General features: G+C 57.4%; 3 protein-coding genes across 8 annotated transcripts in view; 1 reads left to right on the top strand and 2 right to left on the bottom strand.

Moving 5' to 3' along the window:
- The window catches only part of TMEM104 (transmembrane protein 104), a 52,677-nt gene extending 47,655 nt beyond the window's left edge, over positions 1–5,022 (bottom strand). For both annotated transcript variants that reach the window (XM_032870677.1, XM_032870676.1), the window contains exon 1: positions 4,897–5,022. In XM_032870677.1, the coding sequence (XP_032726568.1) occupies positions 4,897–4,941 (45 nt within the window). In that variant the 5' untranslated portion in view covers positions 4,942–5,022. The remainder of the gene's footprint in view (positions 1–4,896) is intronic.
- Positions 5,023–5,905: 883 nt separating this feature from the next.
- On the top strand, positions 5,906–10,565 carry NAT9 (N-acetyltransferase 9 (putative)). 5 transcript variants are annotated; one of them, XM_032870678.1, is made up of 7 exons: positions 5,906–5,957; positions 6,576–6,661; positions 8,472–8,581; positions 9,125–9,268; positions 9,804–9,863; positions 10,065–10,159; positions 10,272–10,565. In XM_032870678.1, the coding sequence occupies exons 2-7, from the start codon at positions 6,585–6,587 to the stop codon at positions 10,404–10,406; spliced, it is 621 nt and encodes a 206-aa protein (XP_032726569.1). In that variant the 5' UTR covers positions 5,906–5,957; positions 6,576–6,584; the 3' UTR covers positions 10,407–10,565. The 5 variants fall into 5 exon arrangements, with proteins under 5 accessions (XP_032726569.1, XP_032726570.1, XP_032726572.1 ...); XM_032870679.1 differs by having other exon boundaries at positions 5,910–5,947; XM_032870681.1 differs by having other exon boundaries at positions 5,942–5,960.
- Positions 10,566–12,720: 2,155 nt separating this feature from the next.
- SLC9A3R1 (SLC9A3 regulator 1) overlaps positions 12,721–24,089 on the bottom strand; it is a 17,312-nt gene continuing 5,943 nt past the window's right edge. The window contains exons 2-6 of the mRNA XM_032870685.1: positions 17,994–18,155; positions 17,006–17,159; positions 14,906–14,946; positions 13,620–13,709; positions 12,721–13,382 (exon numbers count right to left, since the gene is read on the bottom strand). Of these exons, the coding sequence (XP_032726576.1) occupies positions 13,191–13,382; positions 13,620–13,709; positions 14,906–14,946; positions 17,006–17,159; positions 17,994–18,155 (639 nt within the window). The 3' untranslated portion in view covers positions 12,721–13,190. The remainder of the gene's footprint in view (positions 13,383–13,619; positions 13,710–14,905; positions 14,947–17,005; positions 17,160–17,993; positions 18,156–24,089) is intronic.

The raw sequence follows: 24,089 nt of genomic DNA on the forward strand, positions 1-24,089 counted from the left end.
ACTTCTCAGCATCTCCCACAAGAAACCACCAAACCTCACTCTTCGTGCCCCAGCCCCCGACCCCACCGCTCTCAGCCGAAGGCTGTGTCCCATGTTATGGGGGTAACTGAGGCCATCTGACGTGCTCTGCCCATGCTCCATTCCCCCCTTGCTCAAAAATCAGTGTCTGCATCCTCCCAACCCCCTCCCTACCCGTGAGGGAACCTGTGTCTTTCCCCCTGGGGGGCTCTAAGCCCTGCACCCAAACTTCTGGGCTCAGTCCTTCTTTCTGGAATCTTCCTCCTGCCAGCTCTTCCCCTCTGCCTACAAGTGCCCTTGACACCTCTGAAACACAATTCTCTTATTTCTCTCAACCAAACTCATTGGAGTAGCTACCTACTTCCCCTGCCTTTGTTTCAAAGTTTCTGTACTTTGTGGTTTCCATCCCAGAGCTCTTTTGAAACTACATTCTTCAAAATCACCAGTGACCTCCTATTTGCCTAATCCAATGGCTTTCGTAGTCTTTATTCCTTCCTATACCCTGATGTAAGCGGTCTCTTTTCCTCTCTCATCATTTTTCCCCTCAGCCACTTCACTCAGTCCTGAGGCTTTAACTACCTTGGCTGGACAGAGGGCCACCGGACCGCTCTCCGCACCAGCCTTCCTGCAGACCGCAAACCCACTGTCTGCCAGCCACCCCCGCCTCCTCCCTTCTGTGTATCTCAGCGCTAGCCATTCTCCTTCAGAAGAGGCTTCTCTGGTTATCTCTGGTCTGATTCCCATTTAATTGCTTCCAGCCTGGATGGAATGGGACAGCCACTTCCTAACTGGGCTCCCTGTGCTCTATGACATCGGCTAACTTAGCTGGCTTTTCTGTTAAAAGCCTTTTTTGTTAAAAACAACAACACAAACACTTCATCTCTGGGAACACCTACCCATCTCTCATTTTTACTTCCCCGGTCTTAGAAATATACACTTTAATATATTTTTAAAAAATTTCTAAAATAACCATGTACTGACTTTTTTTTTTTTTTTTTTTTTTAATCAGAAACATACATATTGGGGCCATTTTCCTAACCTCAGTCAGAATTTTTTTATTTTAAATAGAGCTTGGGGGAGAAGTGATTAGGGAGGGCCAGACTTCCAGGCAGGTGTGGAGAGCACATCTGAGTGCTGGACAGGAGGGACGGGAAAGAGCTCTGCCCACTGTCCATTTACTCTTGGCAGAGGGCACCCACCCCCTGACCCCTGCCCAGCCCCTCAAATCACACCCAACACTCGGACACATTCTAACGCTGCTTCCACCACAAAACCCTTCCAGTCCTGCTCCCCTCTTTTGAACCCTGGAACAAGAACGCTTATGCCCTAGTTTGGGTTTTCAGTGTTATCTTTTCCCCACTGCCCCCTGTGAGGCTCCCCGTGGCCCGTGTGTCACTTCTCAGGGTGTGGGGCACACAGTCTCCAGCTAGGAATCCTCCGCCGAGCTGACTGGACCTGGCCAGGTCTTCTCTGACGTAAGTCCCAGTCTTTGTCCCGTTTTAAACATCACAGTCCCCGTTTGATCCCATAGACAGATCCCAAAAGGATTAAAACAAGTTTGAACCGTGTCCCTACAGCTCCCTGCAGCTTTGTTCTCTGCATATCACTTTTCTGAGCAGTAACATTTAAGAAGGGTGGACCCTTTCTCTTTATGGAAAATGGCCCCCCGTGAAGGTTCTCGTGATCTAAGCAAGGAGAAAGTGAAGGTTCTTAGCCAAAAGTTTTATAAAGAGATGAAACAGTACAAGAGGCAACTGTGAATGCAGCGATGCCTAAAGGTCTTGTGATGTAAAGGTCAAGGGTCCATCACACAGCCCAGCCTTAGCACTTCTGACATCTGGGGCCAGATGTGGTAGGGCCGCCCTGTGGACTGTAGGATGTTAGCAGCATCCCCAGCCTCTACTGACTAGGGTCCAGTACCCCCCAACCTTGCACCTGTGTTGTGACTGTGACAAATGTCTCTGGACACTGCCAAATGTCCTGGGGTGGGGTGTGTGTGTGTGTTTGTGTGTGTGTGTGGTGGGGGCGGCAAGACTGCCACCAGCTGAGAACCACTGGGGATAAACAATGAAATAAACACACTCTCAATGGACACTTTAGGTAAGTCTCAGTGCAAAAGATCCTTCAAGAACTTGACGGAGAAGCTAACTGGGGACGGGCAGTTGGGAGCAGAAATGAATAATCTCATTTGTCTTATGCCGTCGCTCTTTTTTAGCTTCAAAGTAAGAACTCAGGGCCTAGTGGGGCTCTGGGAACCCTGCAAGGTAACGTGAGACTTCTTCACCTCCCTGGTGAGAGTTAAAGCCGTTCGACCTTCAACAATGGTGCTGGTGTGGACCGATTACGAGGACTATGGAGCAGGAGGCGACTATGGAGCAGGAGGCGACTATGGAGCAGGAGGCGAGTCAGAGCTGAGCCACAACAGGTCAAAGGCAGCTGTGGGGGCGGGAGGAGGGGGAGGAAGGAGACGGATGGTCTCTCCTGCCAGTTGTGTGGGGACTACCTCCTGGAAGGTATGGCCGAGAGCAGAAGAATCAAGCCCTCTGCAGGCTGAAGTGCCTCCTCCCTTTCTCCCCCACTCCCTTGGATGGTGGACCTGCCCCCCGTGCTTAGGGAGCTCAGTGCGGCGTTCCTGCTGCCTTTCCTCCCACCCAGCGGGCTCACCCACAGATGGGCGAGAGGCGGGCGGCATGGGCGGTTTGCGTCCGCTTCCCCAGTGACAGTTGTCAAAGGAAACAGAAGGCAGCAGAGATGCGGAAGCAATGACTAGGATCTAAGACTGTGAAACGAGTGACCTTTCCTTCGAAAGCAAAGGCAACGATCTTTCACAAGACTGGGCTGGTGGGGCCCTCGGCAGCCCACGTCGTCCTCTATTTGGGTCCCATAATCCCTGCAGCCCTGAGCCGCTCCTGGTCCCCGTACACAGGGAACCCAGACATGCCTGTTCTGGGATCACTTCCAGGGGGATGTGCGGGCCTGAACCATGCTGTGAGCCCAGTGCTACCACTGAGAGGGCCTGTCGCCAGAGTCCCATGAGGCTGGCCTGCCCATTGCACACAATTTACACAGAATAATGCAAGCTAAGGCAAACATCCCGGACGCCCTTGAAGAGGAAAAGAGCGGACAAGAGGGCAACACTGAGGCAGGAGAGGGGCTTTGCATTGGGAATAACCCTCGTCATGGGCTGATGTACCTCCATGAACCAAGTAAGTGCTCAGTGTCTCGGTTTCCCAGGACCTGGAGAGCAGGTCCGGCTGCACTGCATGGAGCAGGGGACTCAGAGCAGTGTCTGTAGTGAAGTGAGTTCCACCGCTTTCCTGGGCTCAGCAGAGGGTGAACCTATGCCCTTCTGGTCTCACGAGGGATCGAGAACCACTGTCCCTAGGGAAACCTCAGGAAGAAGGCACGGTCTCGCCTCAAAGCCTGACCGCTAACTCTCGGCTAACGCCGCCTCACTACCCAACCTCTCTACATCTCTCTCCACCGGTAGGGGCAGGATAAGAGAACGCAAGCAGTTGCTTATGGCAAATGCCCAGAGTATGCCCTTAAACATAGACCTCAAACGAAACCAAACACACAGGAAAGTTGGGGGTGGGGAGCAGAGCCCACTGAGACTTTTAGGCCTCACCGCCTAATTTCCTGTGGGTACATGTGTGAAATGATTATGCGAATAACTGGAGACCCCAGAAAACTGTGCATGTCAGAGTTTTTTCCTTTCTAAAACCCAGTTACAGAAATAACTCATCTTCTCATCTCTAAACCAACACATGCTCTGAGCAGCAGCAGGGAGGGCAGCAACTTGTACGGACGGTGGGGACATTTCACTGCTGACGCCGAGGGGAGGCTGTGAGCTGTTAGATAATTCCTCGGATGAGAGAAACACAATTAGATTCAGTTCAAAGTTCGAGAAACACTTTCCCTTGCTAAATTACGGAGAGAAAGGAGTCTCCTTCGGTGCTACACACACAAGACACAGACCCGGCTGGAAGACCGTGATGTCAGAAAGGCTTTCTGCCAGCTGTTTTCTGAGATGCTCTCTTATCGATCGCGCCACAGCTCCAGAGTCTGTGAGGTCAGCAGAGACAAAGCAGGGATTCCCAGACTAGGAACTAAGTGCATAGCGGGGCAGCTGCTTAAGGTTAGGTAAATTCTAGAAAGAGGGCTTTTGTTACTTCAGGCAGTGCTGCTAAGTATCCCTGGGATACTTAGTAGCACCATGAGTCAATCACTTGATTATTCTAATCCTCCAGCTAGGTATCCGGCATACCTAGCTGTGATGTAACCAAGACCAATCTTTCATTACACCAAGAAGATACACTGAGCACACCTGTGGGAGGTGGGGTGTGTGTGTGGTGGGGGAGACACAGACCCAACACAGTAAGAAATCAATCCTTCTAATTGTTCTAATTACAGACTCCAGCAAACTGCACTTGGAAGTCTCTGCAAGCTTTCTCTGCCTCTTACGCCATCCAAGACCATAAAAGTTGCACAACTGAAAACTCAGCTGGCAACCAAAGTGCTTTCAAACTGCTGAGATGGGCAAACCCAGAGTCTGCAGCTGTCAATCACCATCCCTGAGCAGCAGCACAGTTTACAAGTGCTGGTGGCCCCGACATCAAGATCACAAGGAATCTGCAAGTCAGCTTTGCTTCCTTGACCACACACTCTGACCAGCATCCAACACGTGAACAAACTCTCATCACATGCTCTGAGCCAGGGCAGCAGCAACATGGCTGTAGCCGAATGGCCTTCCCCTCCCTGGCTTTCACCAGGGTCTCAAAGCAGCTGTCCTCTGTAGTACGGTCCAGGAAGCACGGTGCTTCTCTAGGATCCCGTGGCAACGACGTGGGTAAAACAGGTTCTAAAAGTAAAACTCACGTAGGGAGAATAGAGCTCCCCAGTCTCTGTGATTTCACCGGCCATTTCCAAAAGTGAAGAAGGGTCGCTGGGCAGCCGGGATTCCTCAGGTTCCTTCCCTGCCGGGGTGGCGGCTGCTGCCGCTCCCTAGGGGGAGAGAGAGCAGACTTCCAACTTTCTGACAGGTGTCGCTGGCGTGGGGGGCCAGTTCTGGAGAGCAGCCTCCCACCCCCCGCCCGCTACTTTTATTACAGACATGGCCTCAATGCCTGCCATGAGACAGCCCTGGAAGACAGACCTGGGTGGTTTCCTCTAACTTTTCCCTTCCTGTGCGGTGCATGAAGGAATTCAATGCCCCTCAGACTCCAGGTGACAGAAGGAGACCCGCAAGCCACTAAGTCGCCCTCGCCACGAGCGTCCCCTCTGTACACTCTGGGGGGGCGTCCACATTCCACGCCAGGAACGGCGAGCTCACTACCACACACTGCAGTCCAACTAACTGTCTCCTCCGCCTAGGGCAACAAACTTGTTTGCTTAGGGCTAGGGCTTGCCCAGGTCGCTCCCCAACCCAACCCCTTGCTTCTAAACCTCTCCTTTTTAACGGGGCCTCCATTCCCCACCCCCCAACCTGTTTTCTGCCCTGTCTTCGAGCTCCCCAGACTCAAGCCTCCCTCTCTTCTCAAGGGCCCCTCTCTGAGCCTTTCCCCAACTTCTTCCTCCCTCCTGGAGCAGCCCCGAACCTGGCGCCGTCCAAGCCCATCCCACCGTCCCGTCCAGCCCGACACCTGCACCCCGGCTCGCTCCGGGCCGCCGCGGCCGCCGCCACCGGCCCCTCCACCGCCGCCGGCTCCAGCTGTCCCCCACCAGCGCCCACAGCGCGCATGCGCCCGCGCCCGGAGTCCACCTTGCCGGTGCGCGCCCTGGGCGGGACGGAGCGCGCTGATTGGGCGCCTCGCGGAGGCGGGACCGGGATTGGGCCGGGGCGGCTGCCGTCTGCGTGGCGGAAACGGGGGAGGGGCACTCCCAGACGCTTGCGGGAAGGGGGCCGCGGGTCGGAGGGCGAGCGGGGCAGGTCGGAAGGGGTGGTTCGCCGGGTCCGCTGGGGACTACTTCGTCGGCGGGGCGTGGGTGTGAGCTGAACCGCTCCGGGACCCCGGCGGTTGGGGTGATAGAGGAGAGCAGCCTACTTGTCCACACAAAGGGGAGGGGACTGAGAACTTAAGCCTGCCTCACCCCGCAGCGGCCGGGTTAGACCTGGCTCGGTGGGTGGGGAGGAGAGAGGGCCCGAGTCCGGCGCCTGGGCTGGTCGCGGGGAAGAGGGGCTGGAAATAAGCTTGAAGCGGGACGGAAGGTTGATCCTGGGGTGGAGCCTCGGGACAGGGGCAGGTGATGGGAGCTTTGGGGTTAAGTCTTGGCGCTTGGGTTTGAGGTTTTCAAGGGGGCACGCAGAAATGGCAGCTCAGATTTAGTCCCTTGAGGTGCGACGCAAGGATTTTGTAATTTTCTTTAACCCGCCGTCTTCCCCTTCTCGCAAGGGGTCTAGAGTCCGTGTTCTCTGCAATGTTTGGAAAGAAAGAAGGACCAGGGTTCTTCTGACAATTTAGCTCCGGGAGGCATCTAGCGATTATAAAGGCCCGGGGCTCCCAACCCTAAGGGGAGGAAACACAGGGTCCTGAAGTGTTTGCTCTCCCCTCCTGCAGGTCGCTATCATGAGGTTAAATGAGAACACCTTGCTGCTGGGGAAGAAGGTGGTGCTAGTACCTTACACCGCAGAGCACGTGCCTAGGTAACCGTCCACCTAACACGGGATGCAAACTCCTCTCCCAGGATGTAGCAAGGAGGGTCAGCCTTCCTCATCCCAAATCCCAGAGGCTGTTTGCTCTGGGAAGTGGAAACGTTGCTGCGAGAAGTCATTACAGAAAGAAGCCAGCAGATTGAGGACTTCAGCAACCCCTCCCCCGGCATTTCCCTTCCATCCTTTCAGCTTCCATTTTGGACTTTCTTCAGAGAATGATTTTATGTAAACTAAATGGGTGTAAGAAAAGAAACTGCATAATTGTAAATTAGTGACATTTCTCTGTTGCCAGTGAATATGCTTAGTTCTTTTTTTTTAAATATTTTATTTATTTATTTGACAGACAGAGATCACAAGTAGGCAGAGAGGCAGGCAGAGAGATAGAGGAGGAAGCAGGCTCCCCGCTGAGCAGAGAGCCCGATGTGGTGCTCCATTCTAGGACCCTGGGATCATGACCGGAGCCGAAGGCAGCGGCTTAACCCACTGAGCCACCCAGGCGCCCCTCTTTTTTTTTTTTTTTTTTAAGACTTATTTATTTTAGAGTGGGATTGGGAGAGGGGGGCAGAGGGAGAAAGAATCCTGAAGTAACCTCATGGAGCAGGGAGCCAGATGCAGGGCTCGACCCCAGGGCCATGACCTGAGCCGAAGGCAGACGCTTAACGACTGAGCACCCAGGGGCCCCGGTATGCTCCGTTCTTGAAGCCATGACTGTATCTTGTCATAAAACTGAACTGATGGGTTGTTCTGACGTCTGCTGTTCTGAAAGGCCAGAGCGGAGTCTCAGGGTGGGACTCCTGCCAGGGCGGCTGGCAAACGTCTGGTAGCCTGGGATGGTGGTGATGTAGGGGTGTACTCTCTCCTTGTAGTTTTTCTTTTTTTAAAAGATTTATTTGAGAGAGCAAGCACGTGCACGCAAGTGGGGGGTGGAGGGGAAACGGAGGGAAAGGAAGGAGTAGGCTCTTTGCTGAGCAGGGAGCCCACTCAGGGCTCGATTGGGCTCTATTTCAGGACCCAGGATTATGACCTGAGCTGAAGGCAGACACTTAACTGAGTCACCCAGGCATCCCTGTAGTTTTTCTTTTTCGGGGCTCCAATCTGGCCTTTGTGAAGGCATGTCCAGCTGTCTTTACAGCTTGCCATAGACTTTCGCTCAGGAATTTGAGGAATGTTTGACTTAAGACGACTCCTCCCGCACTGACCCCTGAGACAGGATGGGAAGTTGGAGAGACAGAATGGACCCTCCTGCTGCTGTTCTCTTGTAAGACTAGCCTGCTTCTAGGACCTTTTTTTTTTTTTTTTTTTTTTGGGGGGCTCAATGCCAGGACCCCTGGGATCATGACCTGAGCTGAAGGCAGACGCTTAACAACTGAGCAACCCAGGTGCCCCTGCTTCTAGGGCTTGTGCTTCTGGCCCTTTGCCTTGGCTTTTGTAACCCTTTCCTTGTTTTCGGTTTTTGTTTTTGTTTTTGTTTTTTTTTTTTGGAGGGAGCGTGCACGAGCGCCAAGTTGTGAGCAGTGGGAGGGGCAGAGGCAGAGAGAGAATCCCAAGCAGTCTCCACGCCCAGCTCTGGGCGGATGCAGGGCTCCATCTCACAACCCAGAGATTATGACCTGAGCTGAAATCAAGAGTTAGGCGCTTAACCGACTGAGCCACCCGCACGCCCCTCCTTGGATCTTTCATGAGCCCCGTGTTAGCCCTGCGGGCTGCTCCTTCCTACCATCCACTTCTTCATCTCAGAAAATGTCAGACCCTACTCCTGAGTCAGTCCTGCATGCCCAAGGCCGTCCCCTTGTCCCTGCAGGTACCACGAGTGGATGAGATCGGAGGAGCTGCGGCGTCTGACCGCCTCGGAGCCCCTGACTCTGGAGCAGGAACATTCCATGCAGCGGAGCTGGCGGGAGGATGCGGACAGTGAGGAGCGCAGGCCCTGGGCCGGGCTGGCAGCAGGAGGGCTGGCTCCAGAGGCGAGGCGGTCTCCGGCTTCCCTCCCTTTCTCATTCCAGCTGTAGCCTTCTGGGCCCCAGAAGCTTTGTGAAAAAAACCCTTCCTGAAAAGTCTGGAAGGTGCCAGAAACCATCCTACTCTGATGCCCGTGGAAGCCAGGCCCCATGACTGAGGCTTCTGTCTTTTTGCCCCCACTCACAGCATCAGACTTGGAATGATTTTGGAGAAAGTAGAGCGTGTAGGGCTCTGGCTGTACCTGGAGGCCCTGCCCCTCACGGGTCTGGCTCAAACACAGTTGTGGTTCCTGCTCTCTGAGAACACAGCTGCTGTTGGGGCTCCATTCCTTCCTGCATAAGACAAATTTAGGGCTTTGTCATTAGCTAAGGGAAGCTTGGCTCGTTTTCCTTCTGGCCCACTGTGCTCTCCAGTTCTGTGGTTTGGGTAGGAAGACTGTGGTCCCATCGCCTCCTCGGGGAGGGTAGGTGATAACTGTGTCGCCTCCCTCCTCAGAGTGTACGTTCATCGTGCTGGATGCAGAGAAGTGGCAGGCCCGGCCTAGCACCACTGAAGAGATCTGCATGGCGGGAGACGTAAACCTCTTTCTCACAGATCTGGGGGACCCCTCCCTGGGGGAGATTGAGGTCATGATTGCAGGTTGGTTCTGCCTGGCCCTGCCTTCCCTCCTTCTGGCCCGTGGAGCTGCTGCACCCTGAGCCGGCCAGGACTGCGTAGGGTGCTCAGCGCAGTGATCCCCCCTGGTCGGCTGCTTTATTTCTGTCTTCTGCTTAGGGGTGAATTTAACCTTTGGTTTGTGGAGCGGGGGGCGGGGAGGTGGTCTTCAGACTTCATTCTGCCCTGTCCCTGCTGGGGGGCTGAGTGCTGAGGACCCTCCCAAGATCTTCCCACGCTGTGGGAGGACCCCCTCTAGTCTGTGTCTCCCTTGGTCCACAGCCTTCCCCTAAGACTGTCCCAATGAGGCAGGACACTGTGGTTAAAGGGTCAGTTTTGGGGTCGAGTTGCTGGGAGCCCTTGTGCAAGTCATTTCGACTTCTATTTCCCTGTCTGCTCAATGGCGGTAATACCACCAGCCGGGCCAAGTTGAGGATGAACCAAGGTTTGGGCTCCCTCACGGCTATGTTTGCCGTGGAGTCCGGCACACGCCGCCAGTGACAGCCGTTGTTTCTCCTAGAGCCCAGCTGCAGGCGCAGAGGCTTTGGCACTGAGGCTGTTCTCATGATGATGTCTTATGGTAAGGAAGCCTCGGAGACAGCGGGGAAGTGGCCAGGCCCCAGGTGGGGGGGTGGGGCATGTTGGGAGGGGCCTTCCTCAGGCCTGAGGGTGGGGACCAGGGGACAGGTGCCTGCACTGCAAAGTGGGAGGGGAAGGGCAGGGGCTGTGAGGGGCTTGCTTCATTCTGTGGCTTGTCCCTCTCCCCCATCTTCTCTGGGAGGAGTGACCAAACTAGGTCTGACCAAATTTGAGGCTAAAATTGGGCAAGGAAATGAACCGAGTATCCGGATGTTCCAGAAGCTTCACTTTGAGCAGGTAAGGATGTTGCTGGTGGAAGAGTGAGGACTGAGGCAGGTGCTGGGGCCGGGTGGCGCTGGAGCTTGTGGTTGTAGTCCCCCCCCCCCGCCGTTCTCTCTGGCTCACACAGGTGGCTGTGAGCAGCGTCTTCCAAGAGGTGACGCTCAGGCTGACGATGAACGAGCATGAGCAGCAGTGGCTTCTGGAGCAGACCAGCCACATGGAAGAGAGGTGCTATGGAGATGGGTCATCGGAGTCCCAGTGACAGCTGGCTTTGTCAGCAGCTGCCCTGTGTGAATGGGGATGCTGGGACCACACAGAACAGCAGAGCTCCGTAACAGAAGGTGAACTGTTGGGGGCTCCGGGGCACAGTGCACCTGGCCCCTCTGTAGCCTGCGACGCTCCCTGTGGGGCCCTTCTGACTCTGGGCCAGACTGGTCTTGGCCTCCCTCAGGCAGGCCGTGTGGATGAGTGACTTCCGAGACAGCCCATCCTCCCGGCCAGCCCTGGACTCGGAACCCGGGGTGGACAGCGTGAATCCCCAGGAGGCAGGGTGGAGGTGGGAGCAGAGGCGACCGGGGGCCTGGTGAAGGGAAGGCCAGAGGCACCCTGTGGAGGAGGCCCTGGCTGGGAGTAAACCGCACTGCACGGCACCTTGTTTGGCTTTTTCCTCGGGCCCATGTGCAGCGTCCTGGCCAGCATGGTGGGGTCAGGGCAGGAGGAGCTCAGTCTGCTTTCATCCTGCAGCAGCAGGCTGAGCGTGATCCCAGAAGTTTGGAAGGGAACGAGCTAGGCCCTGAACAACAGGTGACTTAGAAAGTGGGCAAAACCCTTGTCCTCCCTCTTCTTTGGACCCTGGAGCATTGTGGGCACAGCTCCCTGTGGCTGGAGCTTCCTCTGCTGGTGAACCTTGGAGCCTCTGCTGAGCTAAGGGCTGCAGGAGAAAGCGGAAGCCGCTCTGTGTACCTTCCCAAAGGGACCTGACCTCCCCCCCCCAATCTGCTCCTCGGCCTCTGGGAGCAGCTGCTCCTGACAAACCCACAAGGGGGCGCCAGAGGCACAGGTTTGGGATGGCAGGGGCTGCCCAGCAACAGGACACGGGACATCCCTCAACTCCCACCTGTCCCGTCATAACCTCTGTGGCTGTTGAGGCCAAACAGGTTTCAAAACGTGGCCATGGAAGAGACCTTGAGGGTACCCCATAATCCCGAAAGGAGGAAACCTTCAGATGAGTTGCAGTGACCTTGCTTAAGGTAGCAGAGCCAGAACTGTGGCTGGGGGCATCGGCTTCCAGCACCGCCCACCGCCCACCGCCCCCCCTCCCCCCGCAGGTATATTCCAACACTTCTGTGTAGGTGGGAAGCTAGAGTCCCGACTCTGCTTGCTGAGTACAGTTTGTAGTGTGTCTGGCCGCTCAGTGATAGGAGTTCCATCGCTGCATCAGGGGCCCCCAGTTTGGGGGGGGGTCCCCCTCTGCTGCCCCGTGGAGCAGTCTTCAGGCCTTGCTTACCTGGCAGGGGCTTCCACCAGGGGTCACAAACTAGAGTCAAAGTTGGGAGGGAGTGGGCCAGGTCCAAGGCCAGGGTACTAGGAAAAGGTTTGGAATGGTTTCTCTTAAGGCTGGTGGGAATCAACTCAGAGGCCAAGCAGCCAGATGCGCCCCAGCCTTCTCTGAACCCCAGGGGCTCCCCGGGTCTTTGGTTAGCGGTCTCCTTGAGCATCAGCTTCCCTTCCGTCCAAGTACCTCCAGGCTTGGCAGCCTCAGCCCTCGTGGGCCACCCTGGCAGACGTCCAGGATGTGGCCTCAGGTGCCAGCGGTGGGGAAGACCTGGACCTCTTGAGCACCAGGGTTATTTCGCCCTTGGAAAGCCCCCTCCACCCCACCTGCCACAGAGCGTGTCCTGGACAGCTGCCCTCTGGTCGTGTCCACAGCCGGATGAGATGGGAGGATCTGCCGCCAGCCCTGGCCGCTCCTGCACCCCCTGGCCGCGAGTGGAAAAGACGCTGGAGCCCCTCTCTGCATTCTACATGCAGCTCCTTTGGGGCCTTCACCATTTCTGTGCTCCTGAATCAGAAAGTGCAGGACGTCCTCGGAGCATGTGAACCTCCCCTCCCCCTTCCTACCTGAAGGTTTGTTGGGGGGGTGGGGGGTGTGCATCCATTCAGGAGCTGGGCAGGTCCCACTCCCACGGGTAGCAGGCAGGCAGCTACGAGCCCTCGGAATACAGCTGCCCACCTGGTACTACTCCCCCACCAGAGTTCCAGAAGCCTGGATGACGCCACCCTCAGCCAGAGGGTGAGGGGACACCCTGGGGACACCCAGAGCTCTAAAAGACGACACAGAGGCTGAGGCAGGATGGAAGCCAGCTGAATTTGATGGAGTTTCCTTACACTAGGGTGGCTGGGCAGGGGATGGCGAGATCTGCCCCCATGCTGCCCGGGGCTCCAGGGCAGGAACAAAGTTCAAGGCTGAGGTTGATGCCATGTCCTGGATGCAACAACCTGACAAATCATGTTAATTAAGGAAACAGAAATCCCTCTAAATTCTGGTACTGCACTCAAAAAATCCAATCAACTAAAGTAAGATGCCCAAACCCCGGCTCTGAGGAAGATGGACCCCTGTCCGTTCCGCAGTGTCACTGCTGTCACTGGGGGTCCTCACCAACCCCGGACTTAGGCATCACTTGGGGTTGCAAGGGAATGGGACCTCTCGCCAGGTCCCCCCATCCTTGCTTGGTGTGCGTTCCAGTGATGTCCCTGGGGAGTGCAAGGAGCTGGAGCACTCCCGGACGAGGGGCAGTAAAGAGTCTGCTTTCTGGTCGGGGCAGGATGGAAACACATTCATCTTTCCAGAGGTAAGGGAAGAGCACTGTTGTCTAGAAAAATCAGATTCACTGTGGGGGTGGGGGCAGGGAGGGTGCTGGTGCTGATTTAAGTGTTGATTGGAGGAGGAGCAGGGAGTGAGTGAGGAGGAGGGCGAGGGAGCAGGGCTGGAGCCTGGGGGCTGGCCAGGCCCTCCCAGCTTTCCTGGGCACCAGCAGAAGGATGCTCAGAGGTTGCCAAAGAGCTCATTTTTCTTGCTCCAGTCCATCTGCGGGGCCCGCTTGCTGCTGCGCTTCTGATGGGCCCTCTCTTTGGCCACGGCCAGGGAGACGCTGAAGTCCAAGATGGGGTCAGAGGAGGAGGAGGTAGACGAGGGGGCCGTGGAGTCCTGTTTCCTGGGGCTGTCTTGGGAGTTCAGCTGCGAAGAGGAGGTGACAGCAGAGGGAGGGAGTCAGTACCCGGCCAGGCGTCCCGGTCCTCAGCCTCAGCAAGGTGGCTCCCTTGGGGCAGTGCCCAGGGAAGCCAGGTCACAAGGACAGAACGTGGCACAGCATGTGACCTCCAAGGCAGGCTGGTGTGCCAGGAACGAGCGTGGCCTGGGAATGGGCTTCCTGTAACCCAGTGCCACCCTCTGCCCGCCCAGCCAACAGCCTACCTCCTCACTGGTATCACTGGAGATGGATCTTGCCAGGGCTGATCTGGGGCTCTCAGAGGCCACCTCGGCCAGAGCTTCACGACTGTTCTCCTGGCACAGAGAGGAGGAGTGTGGGTTGGCAAGGGATGGAGTGGGAAAGTCTTGAACAAGGAAGAGTGTTCCCACGGAAGACAGGTGCCCTGGTCTGGTAAACTCCACACAAGCCTTTCCCATCGACCCAAAAGCCACACTGCCTTAGTCTGTAGGAGAGTGTAGGGGGTTGGGGGGGCTGGCTGGCCAGCTTTGGGGATTGACATTTCACATTCCTCTAAGGATCAGAGGGCAGGCTGGTTCTACCACCCAAGTGGGAGGGACCACCGTGGGATTAGCTAAACTGCTCACATGCCCCCACCGCCCACCCCCCAGCTCTCCCAAAGTGGCCTTCAGCGTCGACTAGCCTTTTGGGCCAGTGACCGTGGAGGGGCTTTGAGGGGAGTGTGGGGATCCTGGGGGCCTCTGCCTGGCACAGGGAACTGTGTGATACTCCCTGAATTTCCTGCAGCCCACCTGCTTCCTTGCACTTGACCCCAGGAATTTTGAAACCTTAACCCCAAAGCAGCTAAGAAGGGCTTTGGAGGAATAAGAGGGATGAGAGTTCTAGGCCCACAGATGGGGTGACAGAAGGTTCAGGTGACCCAAGGCCACCCTCCTCCCCCACAGTAGCCCCTGGGGATGGGAACCCTCTGAGCAGGCCCTGTAGAAAACTCCAGCTCTGTGGTCTGACTCGGAGTCAGCCTGTCCCAGAGTGAAGGTCTTGGCCAAGGCTTCAGCTTGGTGCTCAGCCTCTGCCTGGGTTCCTCTGCGGCCTCAGCTGGCACCAGGCCCCACCATCTCTTCCCCAGCCTCCACGGCCTTCTCTTCCCTTCTGCCCAGGGAGGAGGGGAGGAGGGGCTTTGTTCTTCCAACCCAGACTGGAAGTAGCAGGGCCCAGGCAGCGTGCGTCCAGACACTGAAGCTCTGTTCTTGGGGGGAAGAATGGCCTCTTCTGTACGGTGGGGAGTTGAAGGCGGGGCTTGTCACCAGGATAGCGGGCTGCGAGGGGCCCGGCCAGGCCTCTCCCTCCCGCCTAAGTGCTCCACACAGGGGCTGAGGGGGGCACCGCGGGCAGCTCCATAGCTCAGGGCTCAGGAGGGGGCCGCAACCTGAGCCCAACGGCCGTCCTTATCCCAGCCATGCTGCCTTCCACCCTTCTCCTACAGCCCCTGGCTTGTTGAGGGCCAGAGGAGCATTGGGGGGTCTGCCTTTACCTTCTGAATCTCCCCGTTGGTAAAGGGCTCAGGCAAGGGACCTAGGAGAAGGGAGAAAAAACAAGAAACCAGCAGAGGTGAGTCCAGAAGCTCTGGGGGATGCGGATGGAGCGGCACCCGGAGAGGAGGAGGGTCAGCTGCTGGTTTGGCCCATGATTAGACCTTGTGCCCTACGTGAGTGTTTGAGTCCCTTGACTGCAACCCTCCTGCAGTACAGCTGCCATCCTGGTGACCCGGCACACACAGACCGCGGGGAACAAGCTTCACAAAGCAACACACACCCTTACCACCTCGTAATGCTCTCCTGTATTTTCAATTCAGTTTCGTTTAAAGTAACACGCTAGTCTTTGCCTACTAGGTTGATCTTGCGAACCACAGATGGGTCGTGAACAATTTGGAAAAACTGTTCTTAAGGGGGTGGAAATTCCAGGCTGGCTGCCTACGAATCACCTGGAAAGCTTGTCAGAAATGCAGATCCCCAGGCCTGGGCACCAGAGTGGGAAACACACCCCAGACTTGGGGCAGCAGCTGCCTCACCTAGAAGAGAAAATCATCCCCACTCCTGCTTGCCAATGTGCGGGTGACGGGGTGCTCAGGAGGCGAGAACACCAGCCTGGGGTACCCCGTCGCTGGGCTGAGGCAGGAGTGTTCCACCGCCGGGGCTGGTCAGCCTGTGTGGGTTTCTTCCAACTCTTCCTTCACTATCAACGTGTGTCTTTCCTGGGGCCTGGACTTCACCATTTCCTCCCTACTGCTACCCACCCTCTCCCCACAGGGGCTGAGCATGGGGACCCTCACCCACTCCTTACCCCCACCCCCGGTTGTCTCCTGTGGTCAGGAGGCAGCTGCTGGGAGGGCAGTCTTCTCTGTGGGGGCAGTTACACCCAGCTGGGAGGGCTGGAGGGCAGCCTGGAGACACCCCCCGCCCCAATACCTGCGAAGGAGATTTGCCCTCAGGCCCCTCCCTGTGTAGCTCCTCAGGCCAGAGGCTACAATCACCACAATCACCACCAAGATTCTCAGGGCCCATCCCACCCAGCCACAGAGATAAGAGGAAGGAATGTCTGAGGCGTGATTCCTTAGGGGTAGGTGGGGGAAGGAAGCTGGAGGCCTCAGGGGAAGGTATTTCAGCAGCTGTGAATCCAGATCTCAGCCATCTTCCCTGCACCATGTGGCCAAGAGCAAGGATGGAGCGTCTCAGGGCCTCGGTTTCCCCCTCACCGAGGAAGGCCACTATCTTGAGTTATCTAGCTTCTGTGAACTTGGGAAACAAGGATTAAGGTGGTGCCCTGCCTCCCAGGCCTGGAGTCTGCTTCCCCCTGACCCCTCCACCCAAAGGCGAAGTCTGTGGCAGGACCTTTAGGTGGATCACCCCCTACAAATAAAAACCCCCAACACCCTTAGGGAGGCCCTGCCCACTGCAAAGTCCAAAGAGGTCCCACCCACCCTACTTCGCCTTCCCCCTGGAGCCATCTCTTCAGGGAGAAAGTCCAGACCAGGCAAAGAGCTTTGCTTAACTCCTTCCTGCCCTCGGGCAGCAGCCTGGCCCTGTCTGGCTGGGGCTTGGGCAGGGGGAGGTGCCAGGCTTGGCAGGGTGTTGGGGGTGGGGAGGGGAGGGCAGGGGCCCAGGAATCAGGGACCAAGGAGGCACCCACTGGCGCCTAGAGCCAGTGAGCCTGGGTTTCCAAGACAACCTGAGAGAAGGGAGGGGAGGCAGGGGGCCCCTGTCACTGGACTCTGATCTGACCAAGCAAAGCTGGAGTTAACCCTTCCCTTGCATGAGCGCTGCCTGGGGAACCTACTAGGGGTGCAGGGGCCGGGACTGAGGCCTCCCTTCAGTGCTGAGGCTCTGGTCTGGGAATAAGTACCTCCATCCGTCTCGTCTCGCCATCCCTCCTGATGGCTTAAGCCCGTCCTTCGCCATCCTCAGAAACCACTGCCATCCCCGCTTCCTCTCCCGACATCAGGCCCCTCTTTTCCCCATACTCCCCTGAGAGGGAGGAAGCTATTAAACAGGAAACTGTCCACCCGTCAGCCAGGACACAGATCTAGAGCACCGGCCAACAACGTCCCTGACCCGGGGGGGCTTCCGCTGCTCACCGTTCAGGTGCTCCTGAGATGGGATCACTTTGCATTTCTTGAAGAACTCATCAGTCTCCTTGTCAACCACCAGTAGCTTGGTCTCATCCCCACCAGCTTTGATGGCAGATACCACATCCCCGTGCTGCTTGCCCTCCACGCAGACCCCGTTCACCTGTTGGGGAGGGGAGGTCAGGGGTTACTGGCACAGTTTTAGGGGGGCAGGTGGAGGTGGTATGAATGGTCCTATTCATGTCCTCAGCCTGCTGGCAGTCTGGGGACACGAAACCCCCCTTGCCTGGGAGTCCTGAACTATAAGCCAAGTGGTCCTCCCACTTGACAATCAAATGAGGAGGACACGTGAGAAAAGCCAAAGAAAATATCCAGAAAAGACTAAACAAACACAGCTGTGACAGGAGGACAGGAAAGATTGGTGAGGCCTGGGATGGGCCTGAGTGTTTCTATGTACTTGTGTCCAACTTCCCGCTCTGGGCCGTGGTTTGCTCACGTGTAAAATGAGAAGTCTTGGGAGAGAGGTTCTTCTAGCTCTAAGGTTCTAAGACTGAGATTCTGGGGCTCGCCCATGGCAGAGGGTTCATGTTCCTTTCCTCCTGAGCACCACACAAAGAGTTCTGAGTGCACCTGCCACCATGGAGGCCTCAGGCAGTAGGACACTCTGTAGGTGTCCCCACATGTCCACTGGAAGGGCTGGGTGGATCCTGGGCTACTGAGTGTCTCTCTTGGTGAATAAGAACCCAGAGAAGGTGGGGGGGAGGGAATTAGTCTATCGGCCATCCATCGCCCTTCCTTCCTACCTTCCTGCCCTCCCTCCTGCCCACCCACCCACCATGATTCTCCTCTCTCTGGTTCCCTTCCTCCCTCCATCTGGGCTCTCTGGACCCCTTGCACTAACCAAGGAGCAGGCAGTGTGATGGCTGCCCCAGGAACTGCTTGTCTGTGTGGAGGTAGGCAGGAAGCAGGTACCTGGAAAGAGGCCGAGAAGCATTACCTCCACGATGCGGTCCTGAGCCCGGAGCCCTGAGGCCTCGGCAGGTGAGTCTGGGTCCACTGCCCGGATGAACTGGCCCGGCCTGGACTTGTCGCTGTGCAAGTTGAAGCCATAGCCGTTGGCGCCCTTCTTCATGGTGCAGAGCCGAGGCCGCAGCTCCCGCTGTGGGGATAGAGGAGGATCCGTGGCCATTCTCTGTCCTTTTAGGTCCCGCCCTCCCAGCTCGGTGCCTGACCCCTTCCCCTCCCCCATAAGGAACACATGGGACTAAGGCAAGTTTGCCGAGATCCCACACAGCAATCTGAGAGAATGCTGGGCTGGAACCCAGAAGACCTGGCATTGTCGCACACTGCCCAGGTGCCCCCTCCAAGCCAGTCACCTCCTTCTGGCAAATGGGAGGCGGGACCAGATTAACTCGAGTCCCTTCCCTTGTGACATTCTAAGGTTAATTGTGTTATTTTGACTGCTACCTTATGCCTCCCCAGTAGAAGTTCTGTCTGGCCCCCTCTGGGGTTGGGGTGGCCCCGCTGCCAGCCTGGCTGGGTGACTGGGGGTTCTGAGCCCCTTGGTACCCAGTTCTCTGCAGCAGCGGAGACAGGGTGTTTACTGAAAGCTGGTCAGTGTGTTTACAGTAAAGCTTTTCCCCATCCAAGCCAAAGAGCCCAGCGAAAAGGAAGCAGGCAGCCAGATGACCCCAGACCTGGGGGGGGAAGCACAGTCAGGAGTCCTGGACAGGACAGGGACCCCCGCCAGCAGGAGGCTGGGGGCAAAGGCAGCAGCAGAACCCCAAAGACCCTGCTGGGGAAGCCTGCATGGGGAAAGGGCCATGAGAAGCAGGGCTGGGCTGTGGGGACAGCCCAGCGTGGCTGTGGCCATGGCCCCAAGTTGAGCCTGAAAGGGCCCAGGCAGAGTTCTCTCCAGCACTTGGACACTCAGCTGAGAATGGTTTTTACCATCCTTGGTCCAACTTAAGCAGCTTAGCTTAGAGGCTGCAGCCCTTGGACCCATTTACACAATGGAGGGAATCCGGGTGTGCACGGGCCAAGCAACTGAAACCTCAGCCAGAAGCTTGAGCCCAGGGCCTGACTTGGGGGTCCCTCTCCCTCTCCTTCCGGGCCTGTAGCTGCAGCAGCCAGCCTGCTAGCGCCCAGTGACCCCCAGGCCACCAGGTCACGAGCAGAGGCCGGAGTCAAGGCCCCCGCCCCAGTGTCAGCTTCCCCACCTACTTAGCTATGTGACCTGGGGCAAGTAATTTCCTTCTTGCGCCTCAGGTTCCTCATTTATAGGGTGCCAGGGTCGCTGGGAGGCCGAGTGAGAGAATTCACACAGGTGGGAACGCTTGGCAACTTCAAAATCCCTGTGCCTGAGCAGACTTTCCCAGGGCCGGGCACCCTACTGATGAGTCACATTAAGCTGAGAAGGGAGATTCTGGGGGGTAGGCTGCGGGCCAGGCTGCTCTGAGTCGCCAGTCCCCAGCTGGGAGTAGGGCTGACCAGGGAGGCAGGGAAGGAGAGGAGGGCCTGGGGGCCTCCTGCCCCAACTTGCCAGTCCCAGCAGGCAGCTGCCATCTGGGGCTCCCCACCCTTTCAGTCTCATGGGGGGTGGAGGTGGCCGGAGGGTGACTTTGCCTTCCTTTAACTGCCTGGGCAGGTCTTTCTGTGTTTCAGGATGTTGGTGGGGTGTGTGGAGAGGAAGACAGGAAAGCGGTGATAGCTGGACCTGTATTTCACCCTGATCTGGGCCAGAGACCGTGGGCCCTTCCCTGGTTTCTCCTTCAGCAGGCTCCTCTCATCCCATATAGTAGCAAGGCCAGAGAAGCAAGCATGAACAAGGGGCGGGGGGCAGAGGGGAGCCCCAGTGGTTGCAAAGCATCTTCTTCCCAACTCTCCCTGTCAACAGGGTACAATCCCAGGAGGGGCCCCCCTCCTCCCAGCGGCTGCTTATCCCCCTAGCAGCCCCCACAGGATCTTGTTTGAGTAAGTGAGGCTCTTCTCCCCTCCAGCTAATCCCTCCACAAAGCTGCCAGCCCAGCCCTCCCCGAGGCCCAAGTGAGCAGGAACAGGTCTGACCAGTTGCCACCACAGGCAGGCTCAGCTTTCTGCCCCAGCCAGGCAGGGCCCGCAATCACCCTGAGAAGGTGGGGAGGAGGACTGTGCAGCCCTGGCGTCCCCGCTCCTCCCCACCTCCTCTCATTCCAAAGAGTCGTCTTTCCCATCGCAACCCGGCTGGGGCCGGGCGGGAAAGCCCACGGCCCAATGTCACCCAGCGAGCTGCACAGTGGAGGGGCCAGAGCTCTCACAAGGTCTCTGACCTGGACCCCGTGTTCCTCCCACCATCCATGGGCAGGCTCCGAAGGACCCAAGTCCAGACTGGGAGGAGGCCTCAGCAGGAGTCATAAACATGGGCTGCTCTCCCACGGCGCAGGCTCTGCCGGGAGGCAGCCGGCCGCTGATGAAAGCACAGCCTGCCTTCCGGGTGCTCAAGGCCTCTTGCGGCCACGGCTCCGGCCAAGCTTGGGATAAGCAATGCAGCCGCGGGCAGGCCTGGGCTGGGGCAGCCTAGCGGCTCCGGGAGAGCTCCTGGCCAGCAGGGCAGTCCGGCCTGGGGCTCAGGGCTGCAAGCTTTTCTTCCTGTGCCCCACGTGGGCATGTTCCCCAGAGCCCCGTCATTAAAGCCGGGGCGCCTGCTTTGAACCTCGCTCCCCTCTGCCAGTCCTAAGCCGTGGGATTGGAAGAAATGGGGCTCAGCTCCCCCACTGCTCCCTTTCCCTGGTACTGCTCCCGGACCCTCTGGCAGTGCCTGAGCAGGGGGACAGGAAGCTCCAGGTGGTTTTCTGACAAGTTCAGACACCTACAGGCCACATCCAGCTCCCTCCTTCCCAAGGGAGGGGAGGGGGCTCACAGTTCTTCCAGACCAGGCGGTTTTTCTCCACCCCTCCCCCAGCGGTCTCCAGGAGGTGTCCCTGCCACATGCCAAGTCAGCCCATCAAAGCAGCCCATCCCAGCAGACCAGGGTGGAGGCTGTCCCCGTGGGCGGGGGCAAGTTCCCTGGGGATCTGGTGGGAAGGGGGCAGGGACCCGGGCAGAACCTGGCCATTACTGCTCCTGGGCCCGCACCCCCACAGCTGAAGTAGGACCTGGGTTCTGCCTCTGGGGAAAAGGGGGTAGCTGGAAAGTCCAGCCTATCTTGGTCCTAGTTGTGTGGCCCCCAGGGGCTCAGGAGGGGTCCAGAGCTGGGGGTGGGGAGGGGACTTCAAGGGAAGCATGGCCTCAGAGTGTTCAGAGTGCCAGGCAGGGATCCCAGAGACCATGACAGGTCAGAAGCAGAAAACAGGACCTGCTCCTGAGGCGCCTGGGGGAGACTGGGAAGCAAGAGGAAGAACACGAGGCAATGGTGGCCCAGGACAGTGCAAAGGAGCTGGGGTGGCTGGGGGGTGGGACTGAGTCTTCCAGGCAACACCAGACAAGTTTTCTAGAAAAGATCTTGCCAGGACAGCTGCCTTCAGACTCTTCTCGTGGAACCTCTTCCTACCCTCAGGTTGTCAGGCTGTCCCAAATCCTGTCACAGGCCCCCCTGGCCATCCCCTCCACTCCCCCTTCTCTCCCAGGGAGCCCAGCCTGGCCCCAAGTGGCCGCCCAATCACCTCCACCCACGCAGCCCAGGGAGCGGACGGCGGGCACGGAATTCAATAGGCACCACCAGCAACCACCTGGAAAGCCGAGGAAAGTCGATACCCTAATCCCAGTGCCCTCTCTGGGGAGCTGGCCCAGGGCCGCTCCCTGTTCCTCCTCGGGGAGGGCTGCTGGGGGCCAACGCCCCATTGGGCCCAGCCCCTCCCTGGCTGGTGTCATGGTGATGGGCCCTATAGAAAACAGCCAGGCTCCTTCCAGAAGGCCAGGCAGCAATGGGCCCCAGAAGAAATGGGCTGTTAGAGCCGGAAGACCCCAGGGTGGCTAGGGAACAAAAGAGGTGACCCTCACCTTCCAAGATTGCCCCTCCCCCAACACAGCCCAGCCCAGCCCGGCCCAGCCCAGCCCAGCCAAGGACTCTTGTTTACGCAGATAAGACTGAAGCCTGCTGCCCCAGGGAGATCAGCCCCAACAACAAGGGGACAGGGGAGTGGGCAGGAGGAGCCCTGGTGCTGGGGGGTGGGGGGATGTCGTGTCGGATAGGGGGTATGCTGGGCATTAGGAAGAGCCCAGCGGCTGCCCTGGGAGGCAGGTCGGTGGTTCCACAGAACTCTAGAGACACAAGCTTGGTTCTGGTGCCAGCTCTTCAAGGAAGCCATGATGGATGGTGAGAGCTGGCCTAGCCTGAGGGTGACATGTGACTGGGCAGCAAGGGGGCACTGTCCTCAGGGCAGGTTGGGAAGTGACCAGGAGCTCAGACTGCTGGCCAGTGGCCAGAGCTCGAGGCTAGAGGCATCCTCTCCTCACCCGAGGTACAGAAAAGGCTCGGTGACCACTGACCCATGCCCATAGGACCTTCCCCACCCAGGTCTGTGCAGACAGGGATGGTGGCCATCTCCATTTGTGAAAAAGGAGCTGCTCCAGCCCTTGGTCTTGGCCTTCCTGTTTCTCAGTGGGACGGCCCCTCTCAGGAGCCTAACAGGTGGACTGGGTGGGCTCTGGGAGGGAGACCTATGGTTAAGTGGGAGCTGCTTCTCCCACGCCCCATGCAGGGGCCCTGCGCCAGCTTCTCTTCTCCCGGTGCTGGCCAGAGACCCACCCAAAGGAGTTTGGCTCAGGTTTCCCCAGGGCTGGGCAAGCCTGGGACGGAGCAGGCTGGTACGTGGGCTGCTGCCTGGCTGGACTCCCTCCAGCCTGGCCGCCCCATGCCCGACCGCTCCGCAGGCACTGTACCCTCATCCCCCCCCTTCTTCCTCACCCTCATTCCCAGAAGTCACTGGATTTAAGGGCCGTCCTGAAGGGACAAAGACCTTCAGAGAGCTTGTGTAATTGCGGCTCTATTAAAATAACAAATAGAAGCTACTGTTTACTGAGCACGTACTGTGGGCCAAGGGCCACATCACGATTTTATGTACCTTTTCTCATTCAAACCTAATTCTAATCTTGTGAGGAAGGTATTACTGCCCTTGTTCCCAGATGAGGGAACTCAGGTTCAAAAAGGTCACATCAACTGCTCAAGTACACAGAGGAGGGGAGGAGAAGGCGGGCTCTGAACTCAGATGGGGAACACCACGTCCAACAGGAAGGGAGGCAATTAAAAATTTCAAAGTATCAGTCAGGGAGGCAATTAAAAATTTCCCAGTAGTCACATTGAAGTAAAAAAAGGAATTAGAAATTAACTACAATGACTTTATCTCACATAATATGCCCCAAACCGCTATCATTTCAACATGTAATCCATTTCAAAATTATTAACAGCATTATTTTATGTCTTTTGGGTTGTAGGAAGCCTTCAAAATCTGGTGTGCATTTCTAACTTCCAACACATCTCAAATGGGACCAGCCCAGTTCAAGTGCTAAGAGCCATACGTGGCCAGTGGCTGCCACCAGGGCCTGCTGATATTCTAGAGGTCTCACTCTCAACCATCAGGCTGTCCGCCCCCCAATTTTTTTTAAGATTTATTTATTTGGGGGGGTGCATGCACAAGTGGGGGAAGGGGGAGAGGGAGAGCAAGGATCTCGAGCAGACTGTGCTGAGTACGGAGCCCTACCCCAAGGGCTCTATCCCAAGGCCCTGAGATTGTGACCAGCATGGAAAATCACCAGTGGGATACTCAATGGACGGAGCCACTCAGGTGCCGCCCCCAAACACATTTCTACATCACCCCCCCAACACACACACACACACACACACACACACACACACACTTGAATTGGGCACCACAACCTTGTAACACACCCAGGAGGGCAGGAGCTTTTGACTCTGGAAGTCTGAGTTCTAGCCTCAGACAACACAGCAATGAGGGAGTGGCCCTTTTCTAGGGCACAGGAACCTAAACACTGACCAGAGGGCTGGGGACATGGTGAGCTGTCCTACTTCAGGGGTGAGGCAAGGCCAAGGCCAACAGGTCAAGGTTGGCCTTGGACCGGGGGGGGGGGGGGGGGGGGGGGGGGGGGGGGGGGGGGG

Source organism: Lontra canadensis, unplaced genomic scaffold, assembly GCF_010015895.1.
Source record: "Lontra canadensis isolate GAN:19392208 unplaced genomic scaffold, GSC_riverotter_1.0 scaffold41, whole genome shotgun sequence".
NCBI classification, from domain to species: Eukaryota; Metazoa; Chordata; class Mammalia; order Carnivora; family Mustelidae; genus Lontra; species Lontra canadensis.